Below are 25978 nucleotides of genomic sequence, written 5' to 3' on the forward strand. Positions count from 1 at the left end.
CCCAGGGCGCGATCCTGGAGACCCGGGATCGAATCCCACATCAGGCTCCCAGTGCATGGAGCCTGCTTCTCCCTCTGCCTGTGTCTCTGTGCCTCTCTCTCTCTCTCTGTGTGACTATCATAAATAAATAAAAATTAAAAAAAAATTAAAAAAAAAAGAATGCTCACTTTTGCTGAAATTATAAAACTAACTAGAAAGTACCAGCCAGAAGATAAGAAAAAAAAAAAAAAATATATATATATATATATAAACATTGGAGTGGAAGTTGGCAAACCTCCTGTTATATGTAGGTATTTGAAGTGCACACTTGGAAAGTAGAGAATCAACTGAAAAATGATTACGAACAACAAGAGAGGTCAGTAGGCTGGGTGGCTAGTTCTAACTGGTGCTAGTGGGGAGAGCAGTGGGAAGAAAAAAGGAAAAAGTGGATGCATACATTATCCACTAGGACAGGTTTCAGGGTATCGCCCACCATCATTCATAGGCAGTGCCACATACCCGGCCCCTGCCAAGCACTGCAGGGCATTCTTCCACCTGGAAGACATGACTGTTGTCCTCTCCTAGAGAGCATGTGGCCAGAGATGGGTTGAGCATCAAAAAAAATGACAAAGGATGTTATGAAAAGAGTAAGAGGAATGACATTCCTGGGTCACAAGGGCCAAGCCTAAGGTCAGCCTTTCTACCTTTTGATCAGTATTAGTGTTAGTATTTAATTTTTTTTTGATAACTGTTAAAAAGCATTAACTCTTTAATCTTTAAGAAATTGAACATCTGTACAGTGTGAGAATTCACATTCTTAGAGTTCTGGATTTTTCAACCTCTCTCGAGGTCCCAGCACCGAATGCCACCCTTCTCAGCAGAAACAGCATTAGCGGGAACAGAGCAGTGGCTGCCTCTCCCCTTTAGATGTGCGAGGGCTCTCCAGTCTGCTGAGGGCAATGCTCTTTATCTTAGTGCTATCACTCCATCTATGTGCCTGCCCTTGGAAGCATTTCAGTTGGGTCTCCTGGTGTTGGTAATACACTAAAGAGAGATACGGGACCAACTAGGTTCTTAAGTGGTAAAGCAATGTCTCTAGGAGCTGACTTGTCATTGTGTTGGTTAGTGTGATGGAAGAAACATTTAAACAAATTACAAAATATTTATTTTATGCACCCAGTAATCCCTAAGTCCCCCATCATAGTTTTAAAACTTAAAAAATTGTTTTTATTTAAAATACCAGTTGGAGGGTTCATCTTTGCAGGGAACTGGCCATCATCCACCTCTTCTTCAACATTCTTCCTTCTGGGCTCTGCAACATGTGCAGAATTCCTTTTTGGCCAGGGTGATCTTTCTCTTCTTTGACACATCATTAGATTAATTGAGCCTTTAGATTTTACACATTCCTAAAGCAAATTAAGTGGGAAAAATGGGACAGGCTTTCACCGCCACTTATGTTGTGGAGCTTTTTCCAGCGTATGTTCTGTGTCGGGATCAGTGAAGTATTCTAGAAGCAAGAGCATTAATTGCATTTTGCCTACATTTTTTTTTTTTTTTCTGAAGAAAGGTGGAAGTTTTTATGTTGTCAGTCATGGAGCCAGTTAAATGTAAGTAGCACTCTGAAACCTTGGCTCCTCTTTTATGAAGAAGGATGTAATTTCCGCAGATCGGGGCTGATCTAAACCTAAAGGTTATTTTTTTAGGCTTAAAAAAATATTTCTGGTGCCCTCAATTCCACCTCTTCATCCACTTCAGGGCTTTTCATCTCAAGTATCTTTTTTTGTACCATCTACATCTTTCTTGCTACTCATCTTTTCTCAGGAGGAGAAAAAAAGAAGTTTAAGAAAGTCCCATCCTTAAGACCCTGCCCATGACCTGTCACTGGTGACATTTTGTTGCTTGTTTTCTTCATTGTCTACATGAAAGCACCGGGTACCCAGTCAGAACTTGAAAAATGTTCTCTCAGTCTGAATCAGCCAAGTTTTCCAAAGCTTACTCTATGTGTCTGCCCCCCACCCTGTCTGTTACTACCTCCCCCAGGCCTTGCTCCTTCCATCTGATCTTTTTTTTTTCTGCACTCTCTCTCTCTCTCTCTCTCTGGCTCTACCTGAGTCCTCTCGCCAAGGTCACCAGGTGTCTCCCAGACACAAGAAAATCCCTCCACAATCCTTATTATATTCTTGAGCATTTCTGCCACGTGTGATAGGTGTCAGATGTCCTATGTGTAACAAGTGGCATTTGTGAGAAGAACTCTTTATTTTTGCCTCTCCCTGTAAATTTATTCAATGGGGAAAGGTCTACTCTTCTGAGTGTAAAACTCAGGAAGCTTTCTGCTCACTCTTAGGCAATAAAATGTCCTCCTGTCACTTTAAGTCACTGCAGCTGGAATGTCAGATGTTGGGTGTCTTGCAGTGGGCAAAGGCTGCACCTTCACATCAGCCACTCCCCTCCCTTGGGGGGTGGGGGTCTGCTGCTCAGCTCCTGAGGAGGGTGGGGTTCTCTCTCCTGCCTTTGACCATCTCCCTGCGCTGCTCACCTCTCTGGGTCAAAACAGGGAAAGGAAGGAATCCAGGGAATAGAAAAACAAAAATTCTCAAAGATCTTACTCAACTGGTACAATTGTAAGGTGGCTTCTCATGCTCCCAAGTTAAGCAAGTTCAAGCAGACTTTCCCCCAAGTTTCCTCATAGACTGATCTTCCTCTCAGCTAGCTGAAAGCAATCCCCTCATCTTCAAATCTATTAGTACTTTTTTTTTTTTTTAATAAAAATTAGACTACCCTGTCCCAGGCCCCATTGAATAGGATTCTCAAGACTGGGGCTCTGTTGCATTTGTTTTCAAAATTCCATGGATGATTCTGGTGCTCACTGCAGGCTAAGGACCCAAGATCTAGCCTATATTATAGTTAATAATTTGCAGCTTCCCCCCCCCCCCCTTCCTGGACTCTCACCTTCCCTGGGGTCTTTTTCATCTTTATAATACCCTCTACGGAACCTTGATCATAACCGGCTCGGAGGAAGTGTTTTGTGGAAAGCAATTGGCAATCTCAGGGTTCTGGCAGAGAAGCTTTGCTAGCAGTGTGTTCTGTCTTCAGATTGAACTGCATACAGTTCTCGTGCTCAGTAAATACTGGATGAGTTCCTGGCTAGGTGGTTGGTGCCCCAGAAAGAGAAGAGAGACCACAATCTAGTTAAATAAGATGTATTGGTTGTGGTTCCAGGCTCTCTTTTGAGAAGTCTCGTTTGTGTGTGGCTGTATTCTAAGAGCTTCACATGTATTACCTCAATTAACGTTCACAACCATCAGTTGACAGAGCGACTCTTATTCTCATTTTTTTAGGTAAGAAAACAGAGGCTCAAGGAGGGTACGTAACTTAATCCCCAAGGTCATGCATTTGTAAGGTACAGTCAAGATGTAAACCCAAGCTCTCTGACTTCAGAGGTCAGGTTCTTAAATACTATGTTATAGCAGTTCTCACTTAAAGGGAGTAAAGCTTTAGAGAAATTTGGGGAGATGCCAGGGTTAGCCCTCTCCTCCCTCTTTCCTTTGCCTTTCTCTCCACAGTTTGCCTGCCTGCCCTCTTGCCCTGCAGAAGCATTAATGAAAAGAATTTGAGCAAGAGGAAGGGGGTGTATGTACTTTGATGAGATGATTTCAGAAAATTCACTCTGGCAGCATTTATGCAAAGTGGGTAGGATTGGAGTCATTCTAACTGGTCAAGGCTCATTGGCATTAGGGCAGTTGTCAAGGAGCAGGGGACGGGGCCCAGTGCTTTAGTAACAAAGGCAGAAGGGAAGGGCACCAGATGTTAAGGACATACAGTGATAAGAGGAAGGAGAGGGGTGATCTAGAATATGTTGAGTTTGGACTTGGTTGTCTGGGGAGATTGTTGTGTCGTTCGTTTTCAGGGAGAGTGGATTTGAGGGAGGGAAAGGTGAGTTTGTTCATTGACAAGGTTGAAGGAACATCAGGCGGAACATCAAGTAGCAGTGCCTCATAGGTGGCTACAGATTCCAGTCTCAAGATAGGTCAGCTGTATCTAGGGATAGAAATGTGAGAGACATCAACACATGGGGCATAGTTAAAACCATGGACGTGGATGTTGTTGCTTAGAGAAGGAGTTTGAAGTGAAAGCAGAACCCATGGAGCAAACATCACAGAGCAATCTGTACAAATTTAATAAAGTATCCTGCCTCTGTCCTGGATGTCCTTTTGAACTCAAAGGAATCATTGAACTCAAAGAAATCTCTGAACCTCAGTGTACTGGCTGGTCAAGTTTAGTGTGGGTCATTTCTTTTGTTTCCCACAAAGATTGATTGATTTGAGAGAGAGCAAGTGTGCAGGGGGAGGGACAGAGGGAGAGAGAGAACCTCAAGCAGACTCCATGGTCCATGCAGAGCCCGACATGGGGCTTGATCTCACGACTCTGAGATCAGGACCTGAGCCAAAATCAAGAGTTGGACCCTCATTTAACTGAGCCACCCAGGCACCCCTAGTGGGATCATTTCTAAAGCTGCCTTCTGATCAGACATTCTGCAATTCTAACTCTTTGCATTGGTTTTCTTGTCCACTTTGGGACAATGGGGCATTGGTTAATTGCCTGATTTTGTAACCTCACTGGTATTTGTAAGCCCATGCAGTTATATGGAGGCCTTTTCTGTCTTTCTGATGAGCAGAATGATTATGTGTCCAGCCCACTGACATTCTTGGAAGATAACCTGGAGCACCATGAATGTGGCAGTTGTGAGGAATCCAAGGGGTAGTAGGTGAGGTGATGAAGAGCTCACCTCTGGGCTCCAGTTTCTTTGTCACTTACCTGGTTATGCCACCTCAGGCAACTTAACCTCTCTAAAATGAGGACAATAATCCTAGAGTTGGTGTGGGGACTGAACAAGTTGATACACAGTACTTACAGGGGTCCTTGGCACACATGTCTTCACTCAATATAAGCCACAATTATATGATGACAGGAGTGATGAAAGCATTGGTGGATTGGTGGAAAGCGTCTTAATTGTCAAGGTTGAAGACTTTTGGTTTTCAAAAGGAGAGGGAAAAAGAAAAATCGGCATCACTTTCTAATGAGTAGGAACTTTCAGATGGCTAAACTACATGAATGGTAAAAATATGCTTCATATTAACAAATGGAACTATACTTATGTTCACTTTAGAAATGAGCAGGTGCAATACAGAAGGAATTAGAGCACCCCCACCCTTAATATTTGCTCTTTGTGTTGCATTTACTTGTCCTATTTAGCTTGAAGGACAGTGGGTAAAAAGAGCAGAACAAATCATGAACTGCTCTCCTCTCAGTATTAAACCATGCTACCTTTGAGTGTCAGAGAGGGTAAGAGACTCTTAGCTGTGCAGTGGCTACCCTCTGAACCAAAAAAAATTTCCCTTAGGCATGTTCCTTACCAGTCTAAATTTGGCTTCCAATTCCTTTGGAACATTTGACCCACTCTTCAGAACATCCTGACAGGTGTCAGCTACCTGGAGGGAAAGACACATTTTGAGGGAACAGTGACTATTGAAACTTCTTGAATCTTTCTCCAGCTCCGCCCCCCCCCCCCTACTCTGCTTACTTTGTCTGAAAGAGGCTGTGTTCAACTTGTTTGTCAGGAATAGCCAAATATGTGTCCCTGTGCAGTTTATTATATGCCAGGAAGTACAAGCAACATGACAGCAGTAATTCAAAACAGGGTTTAAAATGAATAAATAAGAATAAGCCCCTGGGATTAGTCCCAATTGAAAGTTCAGCGCCACCAGGGAGGGTAGCTGCTGTCTTTGGGGATGAACAAATGGCTTGCTGTAGGGAATAATATTCACTGATCCAGCCACATTTTTACTTACTGACAGCCTTTCCACCCGTGTGGGGTCCATCTCTTCTCAGATTCAGTAAAATTCTTAGAAAGGAAGTTTATTATTTCTCCACGTCAGACACTGTTAGCCGCATGTGAACCTTTTCACTCATACTTTTTTAAATGACAGAACATGTATCATGTCTCTAAAAATTACTCTGGTCTTGGGGAAGAAGATGAAGAAAGAATTTTCTTCCACAGAATCAAACTAAAAGTAAGAAAACAAGGAAGCCTTCTGGTGAGAGGGGTAGAAAAGGGGGGAAGATCACTTTGTGATTGTGGCACTGAAGTTTTTAATACAGAGGGAGCTATTGGTACAGGGGCTTTTACTGTTTGTAAGGCCTCGTATGGACATCATGCCATTTGATCCTCGTAAAGAGGTTGTGTCCCCACTTCATAAAGGATCTAAATGAAGCCCAGAGATTGACAGACTAGTCCAAGGTCACAAAGCTAGAAGTATGATAGAAGTATGTCAGTCTGGGTCTGACACCTTTATTTATTTTTTTGCTGTGATCGTGCTGTGTACTAATTTGTTGAGCCCTCATAGAGGTTTCTGAGACACCCAACTGGAAAGCCCAAATATGTAAATCCAACTAGATTTGTAGCCTTTGCATGTTTTAGAGTTAACTTTATACATTATCCATAAAACCTTGAGTTATTTTTTTCCTTCTTGCTGGATGGATCAAGATGGCAGGCAGGGAGAGAGCAGTATATAGCCATAGAAAAGGGTATCAGTGATTGCCTTGGTTTATGGCCTAGGAAAAGTTCGATGCCAAAGTGAAGGTATCAAAAACAAAGGAACACTGCCAGAAATATATAAAACCAGTGAGGAACAAATGATACCAACTCATTTTTCTCTTCTATGGAAAGGTGTAAGGCAGTAGAGAGTAGGGGCTGAATGGCTCTTTTTAATATCTTCCCTGGGATACTCCCTCTTTGAGTAAATTGAACAGAGTAACTACAATTCACATTTATTTGTTGACTTGAATTTTGCTGAAGGCCTAGGCTGTGAGCTTCTTCTGGTGGAGCTTTGAGGCCCTTTCTACCTTTGGGCCCTTGTCTGTATGATGAGTGTGGCTCCGTGTGAGTGGGCTGATGGCTTTCAGCGGCCATGAAGAAAAGATCAATGGAGGGTCAGAAGTCCCAGAATAAACTTCTGCTCTGATTTTCTAATCTTTGCTGTTGCTTTAAAGCTTTAAGGATTGGTCAAAAGATCCTTGAGAGCAAATACCTTAGAGAGGACCTATACTTAGTGGGCTCTCAATAATTGGAGAGCAAATGGCTGATAAGTTTCTGATATCATCTTCTGTTTTTCTTTCATTAAGATAATTAAATAACTTCATGTCTTTAAGCACAGTTCTCATTCTTCCCATATGTGATAACAACCCCTGCCGAGTTCCTGGACTCAGTTTACTTTTTTTTAAATGTTTTTTTTTTTTTTTTTTTTTTTTTTTTAATGATAGTCACACACAGAGAGAGAGAGACAGGCAGAGACACAGGCAGAGGGAGAAGCAGGCTCCATGCACCGGGAGCCCGACGTGGGATTCGATCCCGGGTCTCCAGGATCACGCCCTGGGCCAAAGGCAGGCGCCAAACCGCTGCGCCACCCAGGGATCCCTGGACTCAGTTTACTTTAACTGTTCCATCTCATGAATGATGCTGGGAGGATATGTCGGAGCTGACTTTTAGCAGATACACAGTTGAGAAAGTCAAAGGCTCTGAAATGAGCTTCGTTTCCTCCTTTGTGTCTTCTTAGAAATAACTTGATTTTGAGGGCACTTTGGGGATAGGACTAAGGAGAGCTGGTGGTTCTGTTGGTGATCTATAAGCAGCCTAAGACCAGTATCCAGTGCTTACAGGAGGTTGCTGGAGTCTGTTGGGTGTTTACGGCCCCAGGGAAATGTAGCTTGAGGAGTGTGTGTGTGTGTTTCTGTGTCCATTCTTTGGACTGGCAAGGCCAGCTAGCTGTTCTCCCACTGATATTGTTGTGTGTCGGAGAGATTTGGAAGCTCAGCATTCCAGTTTAGACTCATGATTAGTGTTTGAACAAAATATCTCCCTTTCAGTTGAAGTATTCTTACTCTCTCCTGTCTTCCGTTTATATTTCAAATTCCCATCGTCTCTTTCTGTATTGATAACATTTTGAAGTCTAGCTCCTTAAATGATATGGTGTATAAATTTCAAATAGTTTAGTGAATTTTCACATGTGTGTATACCTGGGTAACTAACACCCAGATTAGGAGATATTTATTTCCTTGTGCCCACCCCCCACCCCAGTCATTTGTCCCAAAGGTAACCAATATTTTGACTTCTACCACCATAGATTGATTTGGACTGTTGTCGAATATCATAAAAATGAAGACACAGGGTATCTACTCTTTTGTGTTTGATTTCTTTCTTGAAATATTATCCTGTAACTCGTTGATGTTGAATAAATAATGCCATTATATAATTTATTCACCCATTCAACTGTTTATGGATATTTGGGTTGTTCCCAATTAGGGGCTATTACAAATAGTGCAAGGAGCATTCTTGGGACATGTCTTTTAGTAGATACAAGCATGCATTTCTCTCAGGTATATACCCAGCAGTGTGTTTGCTCAACCATAGAACATACATGTATTTTCTTCTTGTAGGTACTGCGAAACACTTTCCCTAAGTGATTGAACTAGTTGATACCACTAAGTTCCTATATTACGAAAGTCCACTTTTCCTCTGCAATATTTTTATTCTAGGTTGGTGATGCTTGTTACTATGGGATGTTGAGATACTTGTCAGTCCATCTAAGGGATGGACTGACACACATTTTTATTTCACAGTCATTCAATATGGATGGATTCAGAGGTAAATGTTTGCCTTGCCATATGCTTGGGAGTTTAATAATGGAAAAACTGCCCCTAGGAATTAAAAGGAAACTATTTGTTAGCTTAAGAAAATGTAATATTAATCACAATAAAGCTTAACTTTTGAGTGGGTATCTGCCTTTATGACTCAGGAGTGAGCATGAATATCAACTGTCTAAATGTGGTATTTAATTCATACCCAGAGTGAAACCAGAAGGATGAATTGACTCAGGGACAATCTCCTGAATCCTGCCTCTGGCATTATTCATTTGTAACAGGCTGAATTGCATTTTATGGCTGCTGTTTTCTCTCATTTATCCTTTATTCCTTTGAGAGGAAGCAGTAACTAAATATATTAAACACTGCTTAGAATCTTCAGCACTGAGCATTTTAATTCTATCAAGAGTGTATCAGCATATGGTTGAAAAGGAGTGGAAACTTAGGCCTTTGGTTTCATAGTTCATATAACGGTTCATTCAAGTGATCGACCTGTGTGGTCGGGAGGGCACTTTAATAATAATATCGATAAGAGAAAAGGATTTGTCAAAGTACTTAGAATCAGTGGAGAAAAGCCTGTTAAGCTGGATAACAGGGTTTTCTTCCCTTCTGGACAAAGCTGTGCTAGTCCATTCAGTCATCAATCATTTATCTGCACAGTGATTCAACTACTTACTGAGTCCTACGTCCTAGGCTCTGGTTTAGGTATTAGGCATATAGCAGGAAACAAAGCAAAGGCCTTGTTCTTGTGGAGCTGACCTTCTTGACAAGGATAAGAGGCAAGAAAACTCTATATACATATGTCATTTGGTGCTCTAGAGGAAAATATAGGCAGTGTAAGGGGTATGGGAGTGAGTGTACGTTTGATGTCATGAACTGCTGTTGGTTTTTATAAGGGAAAGTTGGGGAAAGCTTCTTAGTCAATGACATTTGTGTAAAGACCTGAAGGGATGGAACATGTGGATGTCCACTGGAAGAAGAGGAAGCCAAGTGGAGGAGGGAGCATGTCTAGTGGGCTAAGGATAGTAAAAGGGCCTTTGAAGTTGGAGGGAAGGCAGTGAGGGGAACAGTGTCTGGACATGGGGTCAGAGGGACAGTAGGGACCCGGATCCCATAGGGCTCTAATGACTGCTGTAATGACACTGACTTTTTTCTCTGAGTGGGAATTCCCCTGAAAGGTTCTATTCAGGTCTTCCCTTTAGGATTACCTTCAACACTGGTTGGAGAACTGACTTACAGAGACAGGGGTAGAAACAAGGAAATGAGTAAAGACAGCTAATAGGTGTGTTCAGGAAAGAACCAAAAGGCACGGATGTCTGATTTTGTGGACTTTTCACCATCTTTGTGCTTTTAATAAAGATTATTGTTCTTTTTTTTTTTTTTTAAGATTTATTTATTGAGAGAGAGAGAGAGAGAGAGAGAGGCAGAGACACAGGCAGGGGGAGAAGCAGGCTCCCTGCAGGAAGCCCAATGTGGGACTCGATCCCCGGTCTCCAGGATCACGCCCTGGGCTGCAGGCGGCGCTAAACTGCTGTCCCACCAGGGCTGCCCCAAAGATAATTGTTCTTATCCAGACGTGGATGAACAATATTGGCACCTTTGAGCCACGAGTAATAATTTAATAATACAAAAATTAGCATTATGCTGTGACTATTAAAAAGTTCCATAATTAATGCTTTTTTCTATTTATCCTATATTAATTTACTTCTGAAGGCTCTTCCTCATCTCTCTCCTGTTTTTATTTAATAAGGTACCATTCTTTCAGCCACTCATGCTTGAATTTGTCATTTGTGACACCTCTCTCTTCATCCTCTATAAATGCAAGGAGTCGGGTGCTGTCGTTACCTTCCTGTCTCTCAAATCCATCTCCTTTTTCTGCTGCTCCCTGCCATTCCCAACTTGAGCTTAGACCTTCCTTTTGTCTCGCAGTTTAGCCATCAGATTCTCCTTCTCTAATCTGTGGGAAAGGCAGCAAAAACAATGCAGGTTTTGAAGTAGGACCTTAATTCAGATTGGCTCAGGTCTTTGTTCTTCCATGTAGCTGTAGGGCCTTTTGCAAATTTTTTTAAAAAGATTTATTTTGGAGAGTGAGCAAGAGTGAGCACAGGGAAAGGGGCACAGGGAGAGGGAGAGTCTTAAGTAGACTCCACACTGAGTATGCAGGGCTCAGTCTCATGACCCTGAGATGACAACCTGAGCCAAAACCAAGATTCGGATGCTTAACCAACTGCATCACCCAGATGCCCTCCTTTTGCCATTTTTTAACCTCAGTTGTCCTGCTATAGAATGAGCATAACAATATCTAATTTGTAGGATTGCAATGAGGATGCAGTGGGACTGTGGAGTGTTTAAAGTGCCTGGCAAGTCGTGGGTGTTGGTTCTTCCCCCTTCCATTCTTCGACTTCACTCCATCATTGAGCTGTCTGGCAGGTCCTAAAGTATAGTTCTCATAGCGTCATTCCTCTTGTCGGAAAGTTTCCACGGTTTCCTGTTGCCTCAGATGTTAAATTTGGGTCCTTTTGGCTGGCATTCAGAGCCCTGGTTCTCTCACTCCCACTTCCATTTCCAAGTTTTTCCCCATTATTGTTCTTCTCCATGTACATCACATCACGTATTAGCAAATTCACTATTTTGTCATGCTGCCGCATCTCTATGAAAAAGACCATCGCTCCATAAAAATCCTACCTATCCTTTAAATCCTGCCTCAAGTACTGTTGCCTTTGCAAAGCTAAGAATCTGGAAGTGGCTTCTCCCAATTCTAAAACATCATTGCACTTTTAGGAGGCAACATGGTGCCCAGGCTCTCTGGAGCCAGAACGCTCAGATTCTGCCCTTTACTCTCATCCTGGGGACATTGCTTAATTTCTGCATCGGTTTCCCCTGCAAAATGAGGACAATAATACCTCCTTGAAAGGGCTGTTGTGAGGAGGTAAGTAATAAGGTACTACACGTGAAGCCCTTTAAATAGTGTCTGACACCTGGCAAGCTTAAATCAGTTTCTATATAATTATAAGCATGACTAATCAACATTTATTATATCATTAAGACCTGTACTTCACAGGGAATTCAAATGAAAAGCTATTCTGAGATAACAGTGGAAAAAGAGGCATAGACTAGGAACCTGGATCCTAGTACTGGTTCGCACTACTAAAAAAGCTGTGTGATGCTGAACGTCACTTTTTTTCCTTCAGCTGCAAAAAGAGAAGAATGAACAAAAATCACTAAGCTTTCTTTCGGTTCAGACAGCCACATGGCTGTCTGATAGCCACCTGCAACTCACATAGCCCAAGAGAGAAGTCTTAATTCCCACCTGTTGAAACCCACTCCATCCCTATCTCCGTAAATGACCATGCTGTGTATCCAGCAGAAGCAGGAAACCTAGGAGTTGCCTTTGAATGGCCTGTTCATTTCATCATCTAAATCCAACCCATCTGAGGCCTGTCCTGTTGGTTCTACTTCTCCTTGTCACCGCGGCTACATCCCTAGCCGGGTCCTCTGCCTGCGCCTCAGCGGTCGGTTCCTAATCGGCCTCTCTGCTCCCACCCTTGCCTACTTTCAGCCTAATTCCCACCCAGCCCAAGCGATCTTTAAAACCTAAACCAAATAACACCACTCTCCTGCTTTAAACTCCCCAGTGGCTTTTCATTGTACTTGGGATGAGAGATCCAGACTCTTCTGCGCCCTCACAACCACTCTCCCCCACCCACCTTGGGCTTCAGCTGCCCTTTCTTCTCTTGGCGCCAGCTCACCAAACTGACATCTGTCTAGGGCTTTATTAGCACGTGCTGTCTTCTGTGCTTAGAGTATGCATCCCCCAGATGTCAGCGTGACTTGCATCTGGAATTTAGATCTCCGTCCTTTCTAATGGCCCGCCCCCCCCTTTCTATCAGTAGTGCTCTATCACCCCATCCTTCCCCCCCCCCCTTTTCTAAGGTTTACCACGATCTGAAAACAGCTTGCTTTATTCATCTCTCTCTTTCCTTGCAGTAGAAATGAAATGCCCTCCTATTAGGGCCTCCTTCCTACCAGTGCTTAGTGCATAGTAGGCATGCAGAAACAAAACAAACAAACAAAAAAACCCCAAACCGTGATTTTCATGAGATACCAAAATTTATGTTAATTACCTAAGCTGAGTGTTGTGTTTTTAGAGCGTGAAGCCCTCTTAACTTTTGCCTTCGTTTAAACCCTCGTGGGGAATGAAGATGATCTTGGAGCACACATGCTCGTGCTGGAAACGGGACTAAATTAAGAGGGATCCAGGGACAGGCTGGCTTTCACTCCCGGGCCTCAACAGCCCCCCCCTCACCCCCCACCCCTGCTTCCAGGACTGCTTCTCCTCTCCCAACGACCCCATTCTCTGCAGACAGCAGCCTGCAGGCTTCGCTGCGGGGGTAACACCCTTTCCTTGACCCCCCCCCCCCCCCCCCCCCCAGCTTTCATTGTTCTTAGGATCAGGGCCCGCCTCTGGCCGCCCGGGCCACCACCTCCACCTCCGGCAGGCCAGCCCCCCCCGCCCCCCGGCTCCCGCCGGCCACCACGCTTCCCCTTCCCCTTCCTGGACGCCCCGCAGCCCGCACCCGTTCCGTGTCCTCCGGAGGTCAGGAGACGGCCCCTTCCTCCGGGAAGCCCTCCCTGCTTAGGCCAAGCTGCGCTCCCCTTCGTACGGCCCCACATCGCCACCAGCCTCTCTTTCAGAGCTCTGCTTTGCTACACCCAGACTCCGGGGACTACGGTAACCTTCGGAAGCCGCGTCGCCGCGAGCCTGCGGCTCGGTAGTAGTAGCTAATTGCGGAAGAAAAGGGCTCAACAGCCGCCGCTGGGCCGCTCGGCGCCCCTCCCCCTCGGGCTATGACGCATTAAGCCGGCGCCGCGGGGAGAGAAATCTCACGGCGCCTGCGCGGAGGGGCACGCATGCGCAAGAGGACGAGCCCGCTGACAGATTGGCGGCGGCGGCGGCGGCGGTGGCGGCCCTGGCCCTGGACCGCGGGGAATGGGAATCCCGGGTCTCTGAGCGCCGCCCCCGCCTCCCTGCCCCCGACATGGCTCAGGAGAAGATGGAGCTAGACCTGGAGTTGCCTCCGGGTGCTGGCGGGAGCCCGGCGGAGGGCGGCGGCAGCGGCGCGGGCGGGGGCCTCCGGAGGTCTAACAGCGCCCCCCTGATCCACGGCCTCAGTGACACTTCGCCGGTGTTCCAGGCCGAGGCGCCGAGCGCCCGGCGGAACAGCACGACGTTCCCGAACCGCCACGGCCTGCTGCTGCCGGCCTCCCCGGTCCGCATGCACAGCAGCCGCTTGCACCAGATCAAGCAGGAGGAGGGCATGGACCTCATCAACCGAGAGACCGTCCACGAGCGCGAGGTGCAGAACGCCATGCAGATAAGCCACTCCTGGGAGGAAAGTTTCAGCCTGAGTGACAACGACGCCGAGAAGTCCGCCTCCCCGAAGCGCATCGATTTCATTCCGGTGTCACCAGCGCCGTCACCCACCCGGGGGATCGGGAAGCAGTGCTTTTCACCATCCTTGCAAAGTTTTGTGAGTAGCAATGGATTGCCTCCGAGCCCTATTCCCAGCCCAACGACTCGGTTTACCACCCGGAGAAGCCAGAGTCCCATCAATTGCATTAGACCAAGTGTTCTTGGACCACTGAAAAGAAAATGTGAAATGGAAACTGAGTATCAGCCAAAGAGATTTTTCCAGGGCATCACCAACATGCTTTCTTCTGACGTTGCACAGCTGTCAGATCCTGGCGTGTGTGTATCTGATACCCTTGACGGAAACAGCAGCAGCGCCGGATCTTCTTGTAACTCACCAGCGAAAGTCAGCACTACCACCGACTCTCCTGTGTCGCCTGCCCAAGCGGCCTCTCCATTTATTCCAGTAGATGAACTTTCATCTAAGTGATTCACCCTCCCATCCCGAGACTCGTTGTTTTCTGTTTTTGTTTTTTTTTTTTGCAATGGAGAGAAAAATCAAGTTGGAGCAAGCACTGAACTTTGTCAATTAATTTGAGGCTATTTCCTATTCGACCCTTTCCTTTTTTTTTTTTTTTTTTTTTTTTGAATTTCCTGAGATGTTGTTACTCTAGAGAACTTTTATGTCAGGTTCCTGCGGGTGCCCTTGAATTCAGTGTAGTGATATTTTCAGACGTTTTCCAATAAGTGTGTTGAAGCATACGTCTTTATGCTGCTAATATGTTTAAATACATATGTTATCCCTTGATTTTTTTAAAATAATCGAGAGCTCTATTTATTTATGGGATTATTAAGTTCTGATGCAAATATAAATGTTGAATTAATCAGTATAGTAAACTGATGTTTTAAAATTCCATATTTCATGCCCACACTAATTTTTAATGTTATTTTTCCAGTGGTTGCTAATTTCTATTTGATGGAGGATAACCTAGTTACTTACAGCGGTTTTAAAAAAAATATGTTAGTTATAACATAGTGATCCAGTGGTTGTCTATTTTACCCAGGAATCCTCGGATATTTAATTTTCTGGGTACACAAGTGGCTGCGAGGGGGGAATGATAAAAACAAAATATAAAAGTTTGCAACAAGTCTTTTTAAATTAACTATATAAAAGTAAACAAACGCATTTTCTAATGAAATTTTAATAGTAATTCTAATAAGTCATGCCAATATAACTACAGAAAAGTTTAAAAATTTTTTCTAAACCAGAAAGTGCATTCTCTTGGGTATAATCCTGAAGGGACATGGGACAGTGCCTTGCAGTCTTAGCCCACTGTACATAGGCTGAGACCAGGTCCTTTGTACCACTGCAAACTTAAAAGTTTCTCAGATGTAGAGAATGTGGGAAGCCCTGTTGAACTTCACCAGAGCACCCAGGCAGATAAAAATCTCTCAATCATTGATATGCTTTAAAATATCCAATTGTGCCTCAGTGAAAATCCCTGCCAACAAGGAGCCAGAGCAACTTTTGGCTGCTTTTCTGCTCTGCCCATCTGTTACCTTCCTGGTTTTCCCTGGCTCAGGAAGGAAGCGGCTGTTTCCTTGCCAACAGGTCCTTCCTCTCCACCTCCCACCAAACTAGGGCATCATCGGTTAGACAGAGGTACAGTGTGACTTGGATTTCCGACAGTGAGCAACAACAGAACTGTGGAATTGTTGCAGGAACCTGTGTAGTTAAAGCCACAGCTGGATTTGACTGCCTTGGGGATGCCAGTTGATTAAGGGTCAGTGACTTGCAAGAGAAAAAAAAAATCAGTGGAGAGTCACATAGGTAAATCGTTATTTAACTTAGATTTTGTTAAAGGTAGAATTGTGAAATGTTCTTTTCTTTGCCTTTTACAACCAAGACAAAATATGAAAATATTTAATAACAAATGTTTTTATATTATACCTTCCTATATCTTCCTTTACTAGATAGTTAGAAAGAATGGCAGACGAAAAAAGGGGAAGAAATAAAAGAGACCAAGACAAAAAGCTCCGGCTTTCTTTAAGTAACTGCCTACAGAGACTTTAACAATTATGTGGAATTTTTTTACAACTACGAGAATAAATGGAACTAGTCAACTTTTGAAAGTTGCCTTAAGAGTTCAATGAAACTATGTTGAGGGTAAGATTGTGTCCACAGGCTTAAAATTCTCTGTTCTGGGTAATAGTTCATGTGTGCCAGTCCTGACCTTGTTCCTCCAGTTCAAACCTGTATGTCCAACTTCCTGTTGGGTACCTTGATCTGCTTCCAGACGTACTGTAACCTCAGCATCTCCAAAACAAAAGTTAGTATCTTTTCATCGAACCTGTTCTTGAGTTACCTAAATTGATGTGCTCGCTGATTTTCTAAACGAGAAACCATAGAAAGCGTTTTTGACTTTCCCTTTTTCCCCTGTCACATCCAGCGTGATCACTCAGTCCTGTCTACTGAAGTGAACCTGAGATCTCTCCCCTTCACTGCTTCTGTTGCCTCTGATTCAGCTTAGGTTCCAGCCTAAGTGATTTCCCACCTTCCCTCTGGCCTGGTCTTCACCCCACCTCTAAAGTGATCTTTCTGAAATATAAACTTGATTTTTCCCCCCTCCCGCTTGAAAACTCGATGTGCATCCTCATTTCCCACGGTGTAGGGAATGCTTTCTGTAACCTGGCATATAATACTGTCCTTCGTGAACTGGGCATATTGTAAAACAGCTTCACAGCTCTGCTCATCCTACCCCGACACACATCCTTCCTTCTTACTCTGCAAACACTAGACTACTTGATATTCTTTAAATATGCCATGTACTTTCATGTGTTTGTGCCTTTGGATGGATTGTTCTTTTCCCCTAAAATGCCATTCCTGTCCTTTTCAGCCAGGCAAGTGCTTTGTTTCTTTTTTATTGCATGTTAATTTAACTATGAAAGAATGTATACCTGCTGATTATAAAAGTATTTAAACAATGCAGATACCTATATAGTAAAAAATGCAAGTCTGCCTTTTACTATGTAAAATTCATCTTCCCTTCCCGTTGCTAATTTCTGTTAATTCAAGATATACTGTATAAGATGTTTTACCCCTCATTTTCATGTATATATGTATATAAATTCAGGAACCACCACGCCCTTGACATCTCTCTTCCTTTTCTTTCCTCCGAATCTTCTCCAAGTCTTAGTGATTTTCTCTTCCAGAATCTATTACTTTGTTTTCATCTCTGTTGCCACCCCAACCCAGGCTACCATTCATTTCCCTCCGAGACTTCTAGCGTAATTCCCACCTCTCCCTCTCACACTGTCTCTGGTAGGCTTGTCCATTCATTCTCCATACAGCAGCTAAAGTAATCCTCTTAAAATTGCATATCTGATCTTCCATCGCCCAGCTTAAGGCTTTTCATTTGCTTCCTGTTATGTTTGTGGTATACCAGAACACTAATTCTGGCCCAGGAGGCCCTGGGGGATCTGACCCTTGCCCCTCCTTCTTGTTTTCTGCACCCCACCCTCACTGGCTTGCTTCCTTCTCATTAAATACATCATCTTCTCTCCCATATTAGATCCTCTTACCAGATCATTTTCTCTGAAGGTACAGGGAAACCTTCACATCCATAAGCTTATTTTTCTATATAGGTGGTAAATTTTAAATCAGATGAGGCTCTAAGAGTTTATGTAGACCATTTACGTTGTCATATTATTGTTCATAAACTTAGTCATTACTTTGTAGACTGTAAGGGCTTAGGTCACGTGAGAACTATCCTTCAAAAAACATTTGTAAGATATGAGTATTGATAAGCTATAAACTCTGCTGAAAGTCCCAGTGCACATATCAACATTTAGTTAAAGTACAGTCTGTTCTATATAACAAACCTCTGTGGCATATTTTCCTTTATTTTGTCTGTTATAAACACTATGAAAATGGAAAAAAATAATGGTCACCAAATCTGCGACTGCTGGACGTCAGAACCTCTAAGTGTACTTAAAAGATTGATTGTAATCAAGAATAACCTGTATCAGGATGCCTTCCAGTAATTCAGGTTTATTAGGTTAGTTCAGCTGGTCATACACCTATAGAAGAGACCACTCTTAAATATTTGGCAGTAAGATGGGGAAAGTTGACCAGGCTTATGAGGGAAACAGGACTAAGATTTTTTTTTTCTTACGGTCACATTTATAGAGGAGTACAAAAAGTTTGAAGGTCCAAGAGAGAGGTGGAAGATGGGAATCCTTGCCAGAACAACAAACCAAGGAAGGTGATGTAAACTACATTTCCAGGGTAGCATCAGCGTATAGAAGAAAGAGTCAGGGGATACCTGGGTGGCTCAGTGGTTGAGTGTCTGCCTTTGGCTCAGGTCATGGCCCGGGGTCCTGGGATCAAGTTCTCCATCAGGCTCCCCAGTGGAGCCTGCTTCTTCTTCTGCCTCTCTCCACGTGTCTCTCATGAATAAATAAATCTTAAAAAAAAAAAAAAAGAGCCTGGGAAAGGAGGTCCGGAGGCATTTTTTTTTCTTTGAAAACAGAAAGAGTGAAAAGACCCAAACAAAGATATCAGTACATGTTAAATTGATTTGCTGTTGCAGGAGTTGATGGGTGTGGAGGAAGGTATATATAAAGTGGAAAGGATTTGTTTCTGACTACTCCTATTTTTTCAATTATTGAGTAGTCTAGGATATTTGAGTGTGGACGGGAGTAGATTTAAAAGCTTGAGCAAAAGAAAGAGTTAATGTTGCCTTATGAAAATTGTAAAGCAGTGACTCAAGGTCAAAAGGCAGGTTTACTAGGCCACATTGGATGTGAGGTTGCAGTTGGATGACAGATACAAAAGAAGTGGTTTGGATTGACCTTGGTTTAAGAATTGGTCAAGCCAGGAGCACCTGGGTGGCTCAGAGGTTGAGCGTCTGGGTTCGGCTCAGGTCGTGATCCCAGGGTCCTGGGATCGAGTTCCACATTGGGCTCCCTGTGGGGAGCCTGCTTCTCCCTCTGCCTGTGTCTCTGCCTCTCTTTCTCTCTCTCTGTCTCTCATGAATAAATAAATAAAGTTTAAAAAAAAGAATTGGTTAAGCACATCTAGGTTGAGTCCAGTGTATGGAGCAATTAAAGATTCTGCTAAAAATGTGGCTGAATTACTGGCCAAGGCCTTGAGGATGGTAACAAGTTAGCGGTGAGTGATGGACGAGGCCCCCTTTCTCAAGGCCTTAAAATCAGCCGTGACAAAGTATACAGAGAATTGAATCTCATGCAGAACTCCTGCTTCAGTTTTGCCCATATTTTTCATGGCTAATTTGATTTTGTTAGAGAATCAATCCTCAATCAGCAAGCCTTGAGTTCCGCTTATATGATTAAAAAAAATTAGATTGCTCCCTGTAGCCAGCACAGTTCTTTATGCCTGCCCTAACTTGCCATTCATGTAGAAAATTGTCTTAAAAGTTGAAATGACCTTTCTATTTAAAAAAAAAAAAAAAAAGTTATATATAAAATACTTGTTATGTGTCAGGCACCGTTCTAGGTACTAAACAATTTCACTTAGTCTTCATCACTATCATCTGAGAGATAAATGCTATTATTCTCATTTTACAAATGAGGGAGTGGAGGCAGAGAGAGGTTAAATAAGTAACTTGCTCAAGTTTCTAAAAGTGGGTGGTAGGCAGAGTATTGTAGTAGTTAGGAGCACATGCTGTGGAACCCAGCGGCGGAGAGGATTACGTGGGTCAGTATACGTAAAGTCCAGCAGTGCCAGGCAGTTTCCGTAGAAATGTCAGCTGTCATCACCCGGGAGGTTGTCATGATTGTCATCTAGCTGGGGACTGGCTAAGGAAGCCTTTCTTGATCCCCCTTGGCTGGTGGAAACTCCTGCGTTGACGCTCAGTGACAGTATGCTGTCTACCCTTCAGGGCAGCCTGTCCTTTTATGAGGTCAGTGTTTTCCACTTCGGAGGGTCTTTCTTTCAGCTGACATGTTCATCTGTAACTTCCATTGTTAAATTCAAGGCTGTCTCTCTGGAAAATGCAGAACAAGCCTTATCTCCCTCTCTCTCTTAGGTGATAACTCTTCCTTCACAAATTGGAAACACTGACCCTCTGTAATTACCTTCTCTTTGCTGCTGGCTTTGAGAAATCTGGAGCAGTTTTTTCACTGTTTTTCCCCTGCGAAATAGGACTATCATCCTTTGTAGCCAAGATTTTTAAAAGATTTGATCCCTTCAAGACTGCTTGCCTTCCCCAGTGGGAAAGCAAAAGATGGCCTGATAACATGACCCATTGCCAGTAACAATAATTAGTAATAATTAGCACTAATATTTTTTGAGCACTAAATTGAACACCTAGACACTATTTCCAGTGCTTTGTACATATGAGTTCATTTAATTCTCAGGACAGTTTTGTGGGGTAGGTGCTGTGATTATTTCCATTTAACATGAGAAAACCAAGTATACTTTCTCAAGTCTCTATTCCTTTTTTATTTCCTTTTGAATTTAGGTCTTTTTGTCGTTTTCTTATGAACAGACTTTTTCCTTATTTGAAATAAAGTCTATTTTCCAGCCTGCTCTTGTTGCCACTTACATGTTGAATCAAATGATGTTTATTTAAAAGGATGATTTTAGACATATTAAAGGAAGCTCTCAGAAGAATTGTTTTCTTTAGTAGTAGGAAAAATTAAATTGGTATAGAAATAAATTGTGGTTTACATATTTTCAAACTGATTTGCTATTTGAAATAAATACCAAAATACAAATTTTAGACTATTTTCTTAAAAGTATATGTATATGATTTGTTATATTCCAGTTATACAGTATCCTTGATTGCCCTTAGATTGTCATTCCAAGGGAAACAAAAGCAAGACTATTTTGACCCCCCCCCAAAGAAGCCCTGTAAGTTTAAAATGTATCGTATTTTTTCCTTTTTAATTGAAGTATAATTAATATAGAGTTAAAGTAGTTTCAGGTGTACAGTATGATTCAACAATTCTGTACATTACTCAGTGCTCATCAAGATAAGTGTACTTTTGGGGAGCCTGGGTGGTTCAGTTGGTTAAGCATCTGCCTTCAGCTCAGGTCATGATCCTAGGATCCTGCTCAGCAGGGAGCCTGCGTCTCCCTCTCCCTCTGTCTACTACTCTGCCTACTTGTGTGCTCTCTCTCTGTCAGATAAATAAAATCTTTAAAAAAAAAAATAAGTGTACTCTTAATCCCTATCACCCAGTTCACTCATCACCCCACCCACCCCCTTCTGGCAACCACCAGTTCTCTGTATTTAAGAGCTTTTTTTTTTTTCTTCTGTTTCTTGTGTGTTTTGTTTCTTAAATTCCACATATGAGTGAAATCATGTGGTATTTTTCTCTGACTTGTTTTACTTAGTATTATGCCCTCATCCATGTCATTGCAGATGCAAGATCTTATTCTTTTTTGCAGCTGAGTACTATTCCATTATACATACCATGTCTTCTTTATCCATTCTTCTATTGATAGATATTTGGGCTGTTTCCATATCTGGTTTTTGTAAACAATACTGCAATAAACAGCGGTGCATATATCCTTTCAAATTAGTGTTTTTGTTTTCTTTGGGTAAATACCCAGTGGTGGAATTACTGGGTTATAATTCTAATTGTAAATTTTTGAGGAGCCTCCATACTGCTTTCCATAGTGATCGTACCAATTTACATTCCCACCAAGATTACATGAGGGTTCCTTTTTCTCCACATCTTCGCCAACACTATTTCTTGTCTTTTTGATTCTAACCACTCTGACAGGTGTTAAGGTGATGCCTCATTGTGATTTTGGTTTCCATTATTCTGGTGATGTTGAATATCTTTTCATGTGTCTATTGTCCATTTGTATGTCTGCTTTGGGAAAATGTCTATTCAGGTCCTTGCCCATTTTAAAATCAGATTATATGTTATTTTGGTGTTGAGCTGTGTAAGTTCTTTATATATTTTGGATATTAACCCCTTCTCAGATACATCATTTGCAAACCATAAAAGACCATAGGCAGTAATCTGTTCAACATCAGCTGTAGAAACAATTTTCTCTGTCTCCTCAGGCATGGGAAACAAAAACAAAAATTAAAAAATTTTGGTATTAACTATACCAAAATAAAAAGCTTTTGCACCCAGAAGGAGACTATCAACCGACAAGGCAACCTATACTGAATGGGGAAAAATGTATCTTTTTTTTAGAGGGAAAGTAACAGCAGGATTTAAAGAAGGATCCAAACCCTTTTATTGCCTAATAACAAGCTTGTCTTCTTTTTCTACTCATCTCCCCAGAGGGCAGAGATTTAAATTCAGAACAATTGAGCAATCTCTGAGAAACTATTATTTTTTAACTTTACCTCCTAGAAAATGACTTCACTGTTGAATGAAAGGACCAAAAGAGGAAAACTTTGCTTTGAGTACATTTTAGAATTTGTGCTTAGACTTCAAGTTTCATGGTGTCATGTTCCTACGTTAGACATTTGAAACAAACCATCAAAAGTGCAATTTGTTCCAAAGTGTTAGTTATCATTTTCAAAGTTCAGCAGGTATTTAAAAATCACTTCAAAGGTGACTTTTAGTTGTGTAGCTTGTGAAAATGATTTCATAACAGAGAGAGGTTAAAGAGATAACATCAAATACTCAAGTGTCATGCACATGCAATCTGAGGTACACAAACGTACACGCATTCACGTGCACACACACCTGACCTACTTTATGAGCCTTGATCTGTGTACTTGGAGTCATAATTGAGCTTTCTTTCCATTTTAGATTTCCTCTCCTTTTCTCCTGATTCCAAGTGCTATCCTAAAAGAGAAATGGGTATGTGTCTAGGATCTCTTTGTGCCTGAAAGCTACTTCTCTTTTTTGAACTTCTAGAATAAGTATGTAGGGAGATGTGAAAATCAGTAACAGGTTCTAAGGCAGTATGACTGCAACTGGAAAACAGAAAGCCTGTTGCTTTTATTGTCCCATGGAAGTTCAGTTCTGTATCGATGCCAGGGGTAGTTCTGGTTTTTTTCCAATTGCCTACAGTGGTCTTCCGAGCCAAACTAACATCTAGGGCTTGGCTAGCAAGGCATGTTGTGAAAGAAGACAATTGAGAAAGATCTTTTGTCCCCTCGGAAAGTCAAGTGGTTGGTTGAAGTAACCATTCCTGTGATTCAGGCAGTCCCTCCCCCTTACTTGAAAGAGAAAGAACAATTTTACTCTTGCAATGCCAGGAGGATTACCGTAGCTAGTGAGTGTTGGTATCTTCTGAAAGGAAAAATATGAGATGTTGAGGAGGGAATGGCAAGTGAGAAATTGGGTATTTCTTTTGGTGTGGGAGCCTTCTCTTGGACTCTTGGGAGCTCCTTGTTGACTAAACCGTGACGTTGATGCTCATTTCTTCGTGGACCTTTGTGTACTCTTTCTTCCAGTTCTTTTGGGACTTGGAGTTAAATCAAGATATGTTTATGAATTTCTTTGAGCATCTTTCTTTTAATGTTCTCTTCTTTTGAGTCTTCTGAAAAGATAGTAAATGATAATAATGATCCTTGTCAGGTTACTTGGGGTCAAGCATTAGAAGTCTTGGAGCTCTTTACCGTACCAATTTATACTAAGTTTCTAACTCTGAATTAAAATTCTAAACCTATCTGTAGGGTCTTTGTTAGGGCTCCATTTTACCACACTACTTCCTACCAGATTTTTCCCCCTCCACATGTCCTGGGAATTCTAGGACTCTAATGAGCTACCTGAGGTTCCTCAGGGCTTCATGCTCCCATATGCTGTGTTTTGATAAGCTGTGTCCTCTGCTGAGAATGGCTCTTCACCTCTCCTTTTTCTACAGTCTCTACCAGCCTTCTTTCATTAACTCCTTCAAAACTTAACCCAAGAGGTACATGTTCTGGAAAGCCTTTCTTGATGGCCCCTGCCTCTCCAGCCCTAGCCAGTTAGATGACTTTCCTCTGATCCTGTTAAAACCCAGTGCTTCCTTCTATTAAGTGTGTTACCAGCTTATATTTGTATGGTTTCTTGTCTCTTTGCCATGTGCTTAAGCAAAGGCTCAGCCTTTTACTTCTGCCCCTAATATCTGTGCAGAGCACATTCTAACTGCTAGAGTTTACATGGAATAGATGAGTAATGGATAAATGGGTGAAAAATTGGCACAGGCTATTTTTAAGAGAAAGGAATCCAGTCATGTGACTGAGCGTGTGAAGAGACTAGAAATTCACTTTTTGAGCAATTTTGACTTGAGCATCTATTATATGCACTTCATACTGGCTAGTCTCTTAAGGCACATCAGTAGACAAAGACTCATGCCCTTGTAGAGCACACGTTGTGCTTGCATTCTAACAGAGTACTGGGAAGGATGACCACAAATATAATAAATAATTACATAACATGTAGAGTGAGGAACAATGAGGAGGTCAGAGTGGCTGGAGCAGAATTACTGAAGGGTAAGGTAGTCAGAGGGGCTGAGAGAGGTGGGCAGAGGAGGGATTGTTGCAGGTGAAGATATCATAGGGTCTCGTGTACCATGGAAGGATATTGGCTTTGATTATGAGAGATGGAGAGCCATTGCAGTGCTTTGAGCCTAGAAGTGGCATGATCATTATAAGTTTTAAAAGGAACATTCTTGAGGCACCTGAGTGGCTCATTTGGTTGAGTGTCTGCCTTCAGCTCAGGTCATGATCCCAGGATCCTGAGATCAGGTCCTGTGTTGGGCTCCCTCCTCAGTGGGGAGCCTGCTTCTCCCTCTGTTCCTCCTTCTCTCTCTCCATCTCAAATAAATAAATAAAGTCTTAATAAATAGATGGAGGGATGGATGGTTGGTTGGATGGTTGGACCACTTTTTCAAAGATGATAGTAGATTTTAAGGGGCAGGTATAGAAGCAAGGGGGCCACCACCTGCAATCCAAGTAAGAGATGGTGGTGGTTTGGGTGTAAGTGATAGCAGTGGAGGTGGAAAAAAGTGGTTACATTCTATATTTTGAAGGTAGAGCCAACAGATTTAAGATGGTCATGAGAGAGAGAAATGGATAATTGCAAGGTCTGGGGATCTGAGCAACTGGCACAGTGGAGCCACCATCACCCGAGATGCAGAAATTTATGAGTGTGGTCAGATTTTTGTTTTTGGCTTGGGGTTGTGGAGTTAGGGGCACTAGTAGCTCAGTTTTAGATGTTTAAGTGAACGATCCTAATTAGACATTCAAGTGGAGATGTCAAGTGAGCAGTTAGATATGAGTCTGGAGTTCAGGAGAGGGGCTGGACTGGAAATACATTCTTGAGAATCATCTACCAATAACTGGATGGTTTGTAGAATCAGGAGAACATTTGAAATCACTAAGGGTCACATGAATGAGTGTCAAGAATAGGATAAGAACTGAACCGTGGGGCACTCTGTCACAGTAAGAGGACACTGAGAAGGGGCAGCCAACGAGGTAGGAAAACCAAGAAAATATGGTGGCCCAGAGACTGTGTGGAAGGAGACAGAGTGACCAGGTGTGTCAGTCGCACCTAATCTGACTAGTAAAATGAGGACAGATCACTGAGCGCTGACTTAGTAACACAGGTGTTACAGGCCACCTTGGTGAGAGTCCTTGTTGTGGAGCGCTGGGCTGGAAACCCTATCAGAGTGCCACAGCCCCAGAGTGGAGTCCACCCCCTGGCTGAAGAAAGAGAGTCAGTTATTTCAGATCATTGAGGATACAGAAGAACCCAGGTAGGGTCATCGTCCCTACTGATCAATTGTTTATAAGCATTTCCCAAGAAACATCTTTTTACATATATGTGATTATAGTCTGGGCAAGAAAAACAGGGCAAAATAAAATTTTCTTTCCTTTTTGTTTTTTTGTTTGCATTATTGTAAGGGGGAAAATCTATAAGTAAATGTTTTTACTCCAAACGTGAGTAAACTATAAAAGCTAAAGG

General features: G+C 42.6%; 2 protein-coding genes and 1 long non-coding RNA gene across 4 annotated transcripts in view; 2 read left to right on the plus strand and 1 right to left on the minus strand.

The window, feature by feature from the left end:
- The window catches only part of PIP5K1B (phosphatidylinositol-4-phosphate 5-kinase type 1 beta), a 296745-nt gene that overhangs the window by 65077 nt on the left and 205690 nt on the right, over positions 1-25978 (plus strand). The gene's annotated exons all lie outside the window — the stretch shown is intronic.
- On the minus strand, positions 10046-13481 carry LOC140599419 (uncharacterized). Its single transcript, XR_012002306.1, has 3 exons — positions 13254-13481; positions 12801-12904; positions 10046-11867 (listed from the first exon to the last, which is right to left on the minus strand). It is a non-coding gene; the product is annotated as an uncharacterized lncRNA (long non-coding RNA).
- On the plus strand, positions 13585-18570 carry PABIR1 (PP2A Aalpha (PPP2R1A) and B55A (PPP2R2A) interacting phosphatase regulator 1). Its single transcript, XM_072762290.1, has one exon. The coding sequence runs from the start codon at positions 13716-13718 to the stop codon at positions 14574-14576; it is 861 nt and encodes a 286-aa protein (XP_072618391.1). The 5' UTR covers positions 13585-13715; the 3' UTR covers positions 14577-18570.

Source organism: Vulpes vulpes, chromosome 1 (genome assembly GCF_048418805.1).
Source record: "Vulpes vulpes isolate BD-2025 chromosome 1, VulVul3, whole genome shotgun sequence".
NCBI lineage: Eukaryota > Metazoa > Chordata > Mammalia > Carnivora > Canidae > Vulpes > Vulpes vulpes.